General features: G+C 42.5%; 1 protein-coding gene across 1 annotated transcript; it reads right to left on the reverse strand.

Moving 5' to 3' along the window:
* Nucleotides 1–2,111: 2,111 nt before the first annotated feature.
* On the reverse strand, nt 2,112–11,264 carry LOC139391782 (sialin-like). Its single transcript, XM_071139327.1, has 10 exons — nt 11,157–11,264; nt 10,551–10,765; nt 9,831–10,064; nt 9,433–9,607; nt 8,464–8,582; nt 4,304–4,465; nt 3,734–3,866; nt 3,059–3,206; nt 2,735–2,825; nt 2,112–2,352 (listed from the first exon to the last, which is right to left on the reverse strand). The coding sequence occupies exons 1-10, from the start codon at nt 11,257–11,259 to the stop codon at nt 2,185–2,187; spliced, it is 1,548 nt and encodes a 515-aa protein (XP_070995428.1). The 5' UTR covers nt 11,260–11,264; the 3' UTR covers nt 2,112–2,184.
* Nucleotides 11,265–13,008: the final 1,744 nt, after the last annotated feature.

A 13,008-nucleotide genomic window follows, 5' to 3' on the forward strand; every position in this document is an offset into this window, starting at 1 on the left:
TTTTGAATATAAAAATGGATTTTATCAAACAAAACAGTGCTACAATTTATCTCTGGGACCCTCAGGATGACAAATCAGAGCAAGATGACTGAATGTAAGTACATTATTTACCTTCAGAGGTGAATGTATCAAACCAGTGGCCATGATAAAGTTTTTTTGTTGTTGTGCACTCTTCTCAAACAATAGCATGGTCTTTTTTCACTGTAATAGCTACTGTAAACTGGACAGTGCAGCTAGATTAACAAGACTTTAAGCTTTCTGCTTTCTGGAAAGTTTGCTCTTACTTAAAACGTCATGCTATTCACATTAGCCTGAAGCCGTCATATCGCTCAGACAGGAGACGCGTTCTGTCTCCTAGAGATGAACGTACTTTGGTGCGAAAAGTGCAAATCAATCCCAGAACAACAGCAAAGGACCTTGCGAAGATGTTGGAGGAAACAGGTACAAAAGTATCTATATCCACAGTAAAACAAGTCCTATATCGACATAACCTAAAGGCCGCTCAGCAAGGAAGAAGCCACTGCTCCAAAACCACCATATAGAAAGCCAGACTGCGGTTTGCAATTGCACATGGGGACAAAGATGGTACTTGTTGTCATGTTGTAGGGATGCGTGTTGTGGGGATGCTTTGCTGCAGGAGGGACTGGTGCACTTCACAAAATAGATGGCTTCATGAGGTAGGAAAATTATGTGGATATATTGAAGCAACATCTCAAGACATCAGTCAGGAAGTCAGGGTCTTCCAAATGGACAATGACCCCAAGTATACTTCCAAAGGTGTGGCAAAATGGCTTAAGGACAACAAAGTCAAGGTATTGGAGTGGCCATCACAAAGCCCTGACCTCAATCCTATAGACAATTTGTGGGCAGAACTGAAAAAGCGTGTGCGAGCAAGGAGGACTCCGTTTCACCGGATTTGTCAGGAGGAATGGGCCAAAATTCACCCAACTTATTTTGGGAAGCTTGTGGATGTAACGTTTGTCGTTGGAATGAGGTGAAGGAGAAGAGGACCAAAAAAGTGTTTGTCATATTTTTAATGGAACAACTGAACACTACACAAAATGAAAACGAAACAGTCCCATGTGGCACTAACACGGAAAATAAACACCCACTACTCTAAAGTGAAACCAGGCTCCCTAAGTATGATTCTCAATCAGGGACAACGATTGACAGCTGCCTCTGATTGAGAACCATACCAGGCCGAACACAGCAATCCAAATCATAGAAAAACGAACATAGACAACCCACCCAACTCACGCCCTGACCATACTACAACAAAGACAATAAAATAACTAAGGTCAGAACGTGACAGTGGAAGGCTACTTGAAACATTTGAACCAAGTTAAACAATTTAAAGGCAATGCTACCAAATACTAATTGAGTTTGTCAACTTTGAAAAAAATTAAAGCTGAAATAAATAATTCTCTCTAATATTATTCTGACATTTCACATTCTTAAAATAAAGTGGTGATCCTAACTGACCTAAGACAGGGAATTTTTACTATGATTAAATGTCAGAAATTGTGAAAAACTGAGTTTAAATGTATTTGGCTAATGTGTATGTAAACTTCCGACTTCAACTGTAAATACAAAACATGGTCAGAAACAGATAGTTGAAAACAATACTAAAGAAAGGCATTTGGAAAATAAAGAGGCCATTTAAAAAAGTATCCTATCCTCTCATGAATACCGCATTTGATAAAGGGTCCCATTCCCAACACAGTGTACTAAGAGAATGCACTGGCCCATCCTTTTTAAAACCACCTGATGGTGAGTGAACCTGAGGTCAGTGTATATCTTACAGGGATCATCAACTAGATTCAGCGTAGGGACATTTTCTTTTATTGAGCGGATAGTCAGGGGGCCGGAACATCATTTTAAATCATCGGTCGACTGCAAATTGACCGCAAGAAGCCCAAACAGACTTAAACATAATAATTTCCAACGAAGCTTACATTAGTATATGATCACTTGCCTCTCTATTATGTGCAGAAATACTTGGGAACAGAATTCCCAAATTTAAATGACGCGGAGCTGATTTCCTGGTGTTTTTATGTCCAACAATGAAAATGTAAAAAATAAAGAATAATATTGTTTTATAATTTTTTTCCTCAGAAAAATTGGGGGGCAAAATAAAACCACCGTGGGCCATCAGTTGGGGAACCCTGCTTGAGGTCTTGTCTGTCATGTAGGGATGAACCTGTCTCTCTTTGTTTCTGCCTGCTCCTGATCCACCTCTACCAGGGCCCATTTCTGGACCTCCCCGGACCCAAACAAGGTGAAGATGAAAGCTCCTACGGCGCTGATCCCGGCCGACAGACAGAACACACTCCTCCATCCCGCCAGGGATTGCTGTTCCAGGAGGGAGGGGGGGACATGGGTCATAGTCGTATGTATAACAGTCTTCAAGAGTGCAGTAACTTTTAGAAATGAGCCATTGGGAAGATCTCAATTGCATACTCCTCGCGTCAAGCAGCCCAATTCTGATGTTTCTTCCACTAACCAATCACATCAGCGCTTTTCACATCAGCTCTTTTCCAGAGCTGATCTGTTTGGTCAAAATACCAATAATTTTTTTAAACTATCAGAATTGTGCTGCCATGTGTCAACGCAGCCATGGTCTAATACTTTTTTACAGTATTTAAGTAGATATATTACAAATATTTAATTATTTCTAAAAGTAGTACAGAATGAATGCATTTGATTATGAAGGAAATGTCACCAGAAAGCTTACATCTTTGGTGAGGTAACCTGTGATGATTGGAGCGACCACACCTGGGATAGTCCCGAAAGTGTTGGTGATTCCTAAAAGTACCCCCGCATACCTGAGGAAGAGAGAGAGAGAAAAATAGAGGTTCAAAATCAATCATCCAAACATCCAAAAGCCGTGAAAAAGCAGTGAGTATGTGAGTGACTTCTTCAGTCTTCAGTGACGTAGAGTGTGATAGAATGAGCGGAAGAGAGAGAAAGTTCAGTAAAGGTCAAAAATTTGCCAGAAAAGACGGGTGAGTAGGGAGAGAAGTGAAGTGACGACCTCTCAAATCGATTAAACACCCACCGTGGAGCAATGTCTATCTGATTGATGAAGACCCCGGCTGCACTGGTGCCTCCTGCAGTTGAAGAGAGGGTGAGGAAGGTCACTGCCAACACACCACTGCAGCCGGAGTAGCCCACAGCAACCAGGAACGCTGCAGGCAGCAGCAGACCTGGGGGAGGAGGGGTCAACAATATGCATCAATCACAGGAGGTTGATGTCTCCTTAAATGGGGAGAACGGGCTCATGGCAATTAGTAGAACGAGCTCAAATACTACATGGTTTCCAGGTGTTTGATGCCATTCCATTTGTTCGGTTCTGGCCATTATTATGAGCCGTTCTCCCCTCAGCAGCCTCCTGTCACGTCAATATACATGGTCAATGTACAAACGCTGCATTTAACAGAAACACATAGGTATGGCCATCCACACAATTAACATGTACACAGTTTACGTGATACTCTAACTGTAAGTCGGTCTGGATAAGAGCGTCTTCTAAATAACTCAAATGTAATACTCTATTAGTTCATATTTTGTTACAAAACATATTACTACAGACTAAAATATCCGCTGCATGAAATAGCCTCCAAAGAATCCCGAAAGAACTGTTGCATGTTTAACCAGTCAATCAATCAAACATCTGGTAAAGTCCATAAGTAACCGAGACCGGTTCCTTTCAAAATAAAAGTCCCCTCCTTGCCTGTGATAGTGAAGATCTTGCGGACCGCTGTGACACTCAACAGCTCCTTCTCCAGGAGGCTGTCTGCTACTACACCTGATATCACTGAGAAGGCCCAGCCACCCAGATAGGGCAGAGCTGAGAGAAAGGCATTCTATATAGACAGTCAGAAAAAAATGGACAATATTAACCGACAACAAAAACAACAACAGAAAGGATTGCAACTGCATTGCAGGAATAAAATATCCCGATAACATGGCAACACTTTCACCAATGTTTTATTACAGCAATGCTACAGCAGAACGGTATAGGCCTAGGTTACAACCCAACACGATTCAAGTCTCGAGACTCCTGTTCTATCCCTGTACACCGTGATATCTTAGTCATTCTCTAGTCCTACCACCTGCCTACAGAGCCTAATACCACCAGGTGGAGCTCTTACCATATTTCTTATACCTATCTGGCCTTTACAGCACTCTGGAATTGAGCATCTCACTCTCTCGCTCTCCTCTTAAGGCGTCATCCATAGAAATCATATGTCCATATATATCAATGATGTATGACTTAATATATGATTTCTTTGGGTCTCACCTGTCGGAGGTCAAAGTGAAGCACCGTGTCCATGTAGGTGGGTAGTGATGTGAGCAGAATGCAGTTACCCCAGTTGGCACACATCTGAGACACTATGATGGCCCACAGGGGAACAGAGAGCATCATGGGCAACAAAGGCACTGACCAGCCATGGGCACCACCCTGGGGAGGGAGGGAGGGAGGGAGGGAGGGAGGGAGGGAGGGAGGGAGGGAGGGAGGGAGGGAGGGAGGGAGGGAGGGAGGGAGGGAGAGAGAGAGAGAGAGAGAGAGAGAGAGAGAGAGAGAGAGAGAGAGAGAGAGAGAGAGAGAGAGAGAGAGAGAGAGAGAGAGAGAGAGAGAGAGAGAGAGATAATGCTAATTTGGGATAGAGCAGACCTAACTCACTCCATTAAATAAGTCAAAACAGGAACATTTTACATTTGGCTAGAAATTCAAAAGGAAATGATCTTAACAGAGAAAAATATCCTCCTGTGTGCTACCTACAGTATATCCCCCTCAATCATGAGGCATCAAAGCTAAAGGAACTGAGTAATAATAAGAAATGTTATAGATGGAAGGAATGTAGCGTGAAAACCTACCCAAAATCAATTAGGCAACAACAAATTCAATCCCTTTTAGACAACTTCCTGGACAAAACGTTCCACTGTAATAGTGAAGGTGTAAACCTGGCAGTAGAAAATCTTAACAGTATATTTGGCCTCTCAGCTTCCCTATCAAATCTAAAAATGTCAAGCAGAAAACCGAAGAAAATTAACAACAATGACAAAAGGTTTGATGAAGAATGCAAAAACCTAAGAAAGAAATTGAGAAACCTGTTCAACCAAAAACATAAAGACCCAGAAAACCTGAGTCTACGCCTTCACTATGGTGAATCATTAAAACAATACAGAAATACACTACGGATAAAGAAGGAACAGCACGTCAGAAATCAGCTCAATGTAATTGAAGAATCCATCCCTTTTGGCTCTATAACAAAGAACAATCAGTAAAAACATATACATGATCAAATACAAATCTTAGAATCAACTATTAAAGACCAGAACACACTGGATTCTCCAATTACCTTGAATGAACTACAGGATAAAATAAAAACCCTCCAACCCAAAAAGCCTGTGGTGTTGATGGTATCCTCAATGAAATGATCAAATATACAGACAACAAAATCCAATTGGCTGTACTAAAACTCTTTAACATCATCCTTAGCTCTGGCATCTTCCCCAATATTTGGAACCAAGGACTTATCACCCCAATCCACAAAAGTGGAGACAAATTTGACCCCAATAACTACTGTGGGATATGCGTCAACAGCAACCTTGGGAAAATGCTCTGCTTTATCATTAACAGAAGACTCGTACATTTCCTCAGTGAAAACATTGTACTGAGCAAATGTCAAATTGGCTTTTTACCAAATTATCGTATGACAGACCATGTATACACCCTCCACACCATAATTGACAAACAAATAAACCGAAACAAAGGCAAAGTCTTCTCATGCTTTGTTGATTTCAAAAAAGCCTTCGACTCAATTTGGCATGAGAGTCTGCTATACAAATTGATGGAAAGTGGTGTTGGGGGAAAAACATATGAGATAATAAAATCCATATACACAAACAACAAGTGTGCGGTTCAAATAGGCAAAAATCACACACATTTCTTCCCACAGGGCCGTGGGGTGAGACAGGGATGGGGCTTAAGCCCCACCCTCTTCAACATATATATCAACGAATTGGCGAGGGAACAGTCTGCAGCACTCGGCCTCACCCTACTAGAATCTGAAGTCAAATGTCTACTGTTTGCTGATGATCTAGTGCTTCTGTCACCAACCAAGGAGGGCCTACAGCAGCACCTAGATATTCTGCACAGATTCTGCCAGACCTGGGCCATGACAGTAATTCTCAGTAAAACCAAAATAATGGTGTTCCAAAAAAGGTCCAGTCACCAGGACCACAAATACAAATTCCATCTAGACACCATTGCCCTAGAGTACACAAAAAACTATACATTCCTTGGCCTAAACATCAACGCCACAGGTAACTTCCACAAAGCTGTGAACAATCTGAGAGACAAGGCAAGAAGGGCCTTCTATGCCATAAAAGGGAACATCAAATTTCTATACCAATTAGGAGCTGGATACAAATACTTTAATCAGTTATAGAACCCAATGCCCTTTATGGTTGTGAGGTCTGAGGTCCGCTCACCAACCAAGAATTCACAAAATGGGACAAACACCAAATTGAGACTATGCATGCAGAATTCTGCAAAAATATCCTCAGTGTACAACGTAAAACATCAAATAATGCATGCAGAGCGGAATTAGGCCGATACCCACTAATGATCAAAATCCAGAAAAGAGCCGTTAAATTATACAACCACCTAAAAGGAAGCGATTCCCAAAACTTCCATAACAAAGCCATCACCTACAGAGAGATGAACCTGGAAAAGAGTCCCCTAAGCAAGCTGGTCCTGAGGCTCTGTTCACAAACACAAACAGACCCCACAGAGCCCCAGGACATCAACACAATTAGACTCAACCAAAGCATGAGAAAACAAAAAGCTAATTACTTGACACATTTGAAAGAATTAACAAAAAAACAGAGCAAACTAGAATGCTATTTGGCCCAAACAGAGAATTCTCTCTTTCTCTCTTTCTCTCTGAGGACCTGAGCCCTTGGACCATGCCTCAGGACAACCTGGCATGATGACTCTTTGCTGTCCCCAGTCCATCTGGCCGTGCTGCTGCTCCAGTTTCAACTGTTCTGCCTGCGGCTATGGAACACTGACCTGCTCACCGGACGTGCTACCTCTCTAGAGACAGCAGATACTCTTAATGATCGGCTATCGGCCAACTGACCTTTACTCCTGAGGTGCTGACTTGCTGCACCCTTGACAACTACTGTGATAATTATTATTTGACCATGAAAATTTGAACATCTTGGCCATGTTCTGTTCTGGACTGGTTCCTCTCTAGGTTTCTTCCTAGGTTTTGGCCTTTCTAGGGAGTTTTTCCTAGCCACCGTGCTTCTACACCTGCATTGCTTGCTGTTTGGGGTTTTAGGCTGGGTTTCTGTACAGCACTTTGAGATATCAGTAAGATGTCAGAATACCTGACCACTGTGACTGACCCAAACTTTTTTGTTTGTTGAATTTTATAGATAGACAACCCAACCAAGCCCCACTGCTTCTTAACACAGCGCGCATCCAACCCGGAAGCCAGCCGCACCAATGTGTCAGAGGAAACACCATGCACCTGGCAACCTTGGTTAGCATGCACTGCGCCTGGCCCACCACAGGAGTCGCTGGTGCACGATGACACAAGGATATCCCTACCGGCCAAGCCCTCCCTAACCCGGACGACGCTAGGCCAATTGTGCCTGGGCGCGAACCCAGAGTCTCTGGTGGCACAGCTGGCACTGCAGTACAGCGCCCTTAACCACTGCGCCACCCGGGAGGCCCGACTGACCCAAACTTAAGGTAAACTTTGACTATGTACAGACTCAGTTAGCATAGCCTTGCTATTGAGAAAGGCCGCCGTAGGCAGACCTGGCTCTCAAGAGAAGACACGCTATGTGCACACTGCCCACAAAATGAGGTGGAAACTGAGCTGCACTTCCTAACCTCCTGCCAAGTGTATGACCATATTAGAGACACATGTTTCCCTCAGATTACACAGATCCACAAAGAATTTTAAAACAAACCCGATTTTGATAAACTCCCATATCTACTGGGTGAAATATCACAGTGTGCCATCACAGCAGCAATATTTGTGACCTGTTGCCACAAGCAAAGGGCAATTAGCGAAGAACAAACACCAATGTAAATACAACCCATATTTCTGTTTATTTATTTTCCCTTTTGTACTTTAACCAATTGCACATCGTTACAACACTGTATATATACAGTACATAATACAACATTTGTAATGTCTTTATTCTTTTGGAACTTCTGTGAGTGTAATGTTTACTGTTAATTTTTATAGTTTGTTTCACTTTTGTATATTATCTACCTCACTTGCTTTGGCAATGTTAACATACGTTTCCCATGCCAATAAAGCCCCTTGAATTAAATTGAAATGAGTTGAGAGGAAGTGGATTGACTGTGAACCGATTTACAAAATGTATGACAAAGGGCCGTAAAGGACACCACAGATAGACTGTTGTTACCCCTTTTCCTATGGAGTTGATGATGTAATCTTTTTCTCTTGTGCTGATTCGTGGATGAGTGCCAGGCTGGTCCGACACCAGAATGAACCAGAACACTGCCCAAATGCAACCAGCACCCCCTGGTGATGAGAGAAAGAGGGACAGAGAGAGAGAGACAGAGGGACAGAGTGAGAGAAAAGCCTGATTCTGTTGACATCTTCACAAAGCAAAAGGTTGTGCAGGTACAGTGTTTGTGCTGAACAAGAGAGTGTGCAGTGAAGAATTGTGAATGATTAAAAAAAATTGGAAGGTATTATGTGTGTGAAAACTTCACAGGAGAACAAAATAAGAGCTGAAAATGTGGGTATGCAGAGACATGCAGATATGGTGTGTGTAGGGGGAATGTATATGTTTGAGGGGTGTAATGAATGTATATGTTTGAGGGGTGTAATGAATGTATAGGTTTGAGGGGTGTAATGAATGTATAGGTTTGAGGGGTGTAATGAATGTATAGGTTTGAGGGGTGTAATGAATGTATAGGTTTGAGGGGTGTAATGAATGTATAGGTTTGAGGGGTGTAATGAATGTATAGGTTTGAGGGGTGTAATGAATGTATAGGTTTGAGGGGTGTAATGAATGTATAGGTTTGAGGGGTGTAATGAATGTATAGGTTTGAGGGGTGTAATGAATGTATTATGTTTGAGGGGTGTAATGAATGTATAGGTTTGAGGGGTGTAATGAATGTATAGGTTTGAGGGGTGTAATGAATGTATAGGTTTGAGGGGTGTAATGAATATATAGGTTTGAGGGGTGTAATGAATGTATAGGTTTGAGGGGTGTAATGAATGTATAGGTTTGAGGGGTGTAATAAATGTATAGGTTTGAGGGGTGTAATAAATGTATAGGTTTGAGGGGTGTAATGAATGTATAGGTTTGAGGGGTGTAATGAATGTATAGGTTTGAGGGGTGTAATTGCTATCCAACTCTCACCAAACATGTAGAAGACAGCTGGCCAGCCCAGACTGTGACAGATGAAGCCAGTGAGGGGCAGGGCTACAAAGGCCCCAAAGTTGGCCCCTGACCCCGAAAGGGTCATGAGCCGAGACCTCTCTAGAGGGGGAGCCCAGCGAGCCCACATGGCCATCATGGCCGGGAACGTCACCCCCTGAAGACATACAAACACAGAGCGATACACACTGGTTTAAATGAACCATTCTTATGGCACTGAAATTAACAATATACCTTGGTGTTTTACGGAAAATAATGACCATATGGCTGGCTATATGTATACGATAAATACGGTTGTTTATACAATCAAATGCTAATCCAGTTCATTTCTGATGACAGAATGAGATTGACCCCTACTCTGAACACATAAAGCCTCTTACCTCCCCAAAGCCCTCCAGTGCCCGTAAGCCAAACAGCCAGTAGGGTCCTAGCTGCGCTGCCAGGGGGGTGAGGAGGGTGAGGGCTGCAGTGCCCAGCACCCCTCCCCCCAGGAAGATACTCCCCCCAAAGTGTCCGGCCAGGTAACCCCCGGGGATCTGCGTCACCAGGTAGCCAAAGAAGAACGCCCCCAGCAGCAGGCCCTGAGTCAGAGAATCCCACAAATACAGAGGTATCTGAGAGAGAGAGAGACGTAAATGAGCATTAGTGTTACGTATGAGTTTGTGAGTGTCTTCGCATGTGCAGTATGTCCAGTATGCATGGATCATGTTTGTGTGAAGCCTATTTATGTACTGTAATATATGTGCTATAATTAAGTAATAAGGCCTGGGAGGGGGTGTATGGCCAATATACTACGGCTATGGGCTGTTCTTATGCGCAACACAACGAGGAGTGCCTGGACACAGCCTTTAGCTGTGGTATATTGGCCATATATCACAAACCTCCGAGGTGCCTTATTGCTATTATAAACTGGTTACCAACGTAACCAGATAAGTCAATAAATGTTTTGCCATACCATTGGTATACGGTCTGATATACCACGGCTGTCAGCCAATCAACATTCAGGTCTCGAACCACCCAGTTTATAATATATGATATAATATGCATGTAGAGTATACTACTATAGGTCTAGTTGATACTTTGGAAGAGCTGGTACTTACCCCATCTGGTTGGTCTGGGGTTTGGCTGCCATTGCCGTGGGAGGAAACTGGGCACTCATGGCCACCTGAGCTGTTGAGAGATGGTTGGATTTTGGTCCCATTGACCATGGCGACCATGGCAACACTTAGATTGACACGGAGACCGTAGACGACGGAGAATCCAAAGAACATCATGATGGCCAGATTGCAGCGTGCAGAGCAACATTGTGGAGGTACTGTTAGACACGACAACAACATGTGCCCAATCACACCTCACAGTCTGTCTGAAAACACTTAAAGATGACAATTTAGACAGTGCTAGTAGTAAATCTACTCTAGCTAACGAGGAGTACATGACACTTAAATTCAATTTTTCACTAGCACACTGTTAGTTATGATGTAATAAGCAAAATCATAGGGGCGAATCCGAACTTCCACGTATGTCAAATGTTCACTTAGTCCCCCACTGACATCAATGCCCCATACTGACAAAACACTTGATATGACTTCATTCAACAATCAGAAGGTTAGCATTACATAATGAAGTAACATAACGAAGCACGACTAGCACATTCATGCTGATGAGTGCTGACCACGCAAAAGAGCAACCAAAACAAGTTAAGACACCTGAATCATCAACATCCACCACTTCTTTTTTAAGTAGGGGTGTAGTATCTCCACTCTCGTCCAGTGGGGAGGAGTCGATGGAGTATCCATTTTGCAAAGCCATTGCAACCACCAGTCAGGTGACGGCCAGAGAGGGGAATGAAGTGAGGGTGATCTAAGGTCACCTAACCATAGTGTCCTAAGAAAATCTGCTAGATAGAGAAACGGCAAGAGTCAGCATGAGCAACTGCTAGACATTCAGCCTCATGCACGTGCGCACACACACATACACACAGACGGGTTAAGACTACAGATACAGGCTGGACAAGCATTTCGCTACACCCGCAATAACATCTGTTAAATATGTGTATGTGAGCAATCAAATTTGATTTGATTTGGATATGAGAATAACCATGACTAGGCAGGTCAATGGTCCTCACGGTGTTCAATGTAATTGGCCGAGCATGCCAAGACAAAAAGTATTTAGTTCCTTAGCTACAATAGCCAGACGACAACAACTTACTGACTTTATAGAAATCCGTAGGAGATTGTGCAACAATGACAAAACACCTGACAAGTCAAAGAGACCCGACATAGACATGTATATAACATTATGCTTTGCTCTTTATATCGACGAATGTTTAGATAGAGAAAAAGGTTTGAACAATTACCACAAATTGGATTGGATGGACCAGATAGTTATTCACTTGCGGTTATTGAGGTTCTAGACCTAGATCGTCGGACTGGAGAGCATCATATATACATTGTTCTGATGATGATGATGGGGATGATGATGCTCCAAATAGTTTTACGCTAGCTGGTGGTGTGGATTATCCCACGTTGACCCTGCAGAAAAAAACAAGACGGGAAACAAATACCAGACTGTGAGTAATGGCCTACGTAAAGTCAGTCACAGACGCATGATTTCAATGATTTTTCATAGCTACTTCTTTTAGTGCTGGACAAGTAGTACGCAATACATCTGATCTCAGATGATAGGTCTTTCCACTAAATGAAATAAAGTAGTAGACTTGGCCTCTCCTCCACTCTAACTGCGACTTGTGCAGACTGACCAAAAGCAGATGTGAACCTAGTGTATGTGCAGACAAACAAAACTTTCCCAGGTTACCATTGGAGGAACAGAGAATGTATGTTAAGCAGGTCAGCTGATGAGGGGGGTGGAATAGAATGAGGTAATGTAATACCTCTTGACATGGTGTAGGTGAAATTTAAGGTGAATAAAGTTTTTATTCAGTTTGGAGTGATTAACACAATGCTTAGCATATTTATGTTTTTCCTTTTCTGTAATATTCAGAAAACTAGAATGTCCTCAAAGAGGCAATTCATCATGATGATTACCAATGTTCTATTTGTGACACATTTGTTCATAAATTGATGGTCAATAGATTTGTGACTGAATGTTATGGATTCTTCTCATATCGTTTGATAGTGATTGACACCAGAGCTCCTGAAAGTACAAGGACTGAGGACACATGGATTCTTATTGTATTGATGACATTATGCACACTGTATGATTCTGTAGCAGCTGGCAAAGTCACTGTCTTTTGTTTTGACGTCGTACAAGCCTCTCGGGATGATGTTTAGAGAACATTTGGTACTGTCGGATTAGAATATAAAGGGCCTGTCTCCAAGAGGCATGTTAGACAATTTCTCTGATTCTGTACCGGAGGCTTCTCCATGTTGCAATTTGTAACTAAACCAAAATTATTTTGTGATCAACGACTGCTCTACTTTTTAATTCACCATGAAATTCCCATTACACATGGATAGACTCAAAAATCAATGTGCAAAATCTATATGCGTGTTTACGATTCGGAGAAACCGGTAGTCACATGACCAAAAACGTAATTTT

This window comes from Oncorhynchus clarkii, chromosome 32 (assembly GCF_045791955.1).
Source record: "Oncorhynchus clarkii lewisi isolate Uvic-CL-2024 chromosome 32, UVic_Ocla_1.0, whole genome shotgun sequence".
Taxonomy (NCBI): domain Eukaryota; kingdom Metazoa; phylum Chordata; class Actinopteri; order Salmoniformes; family Salmonidae; genus Oncorhynchus; species Oncorhynchus clarkii.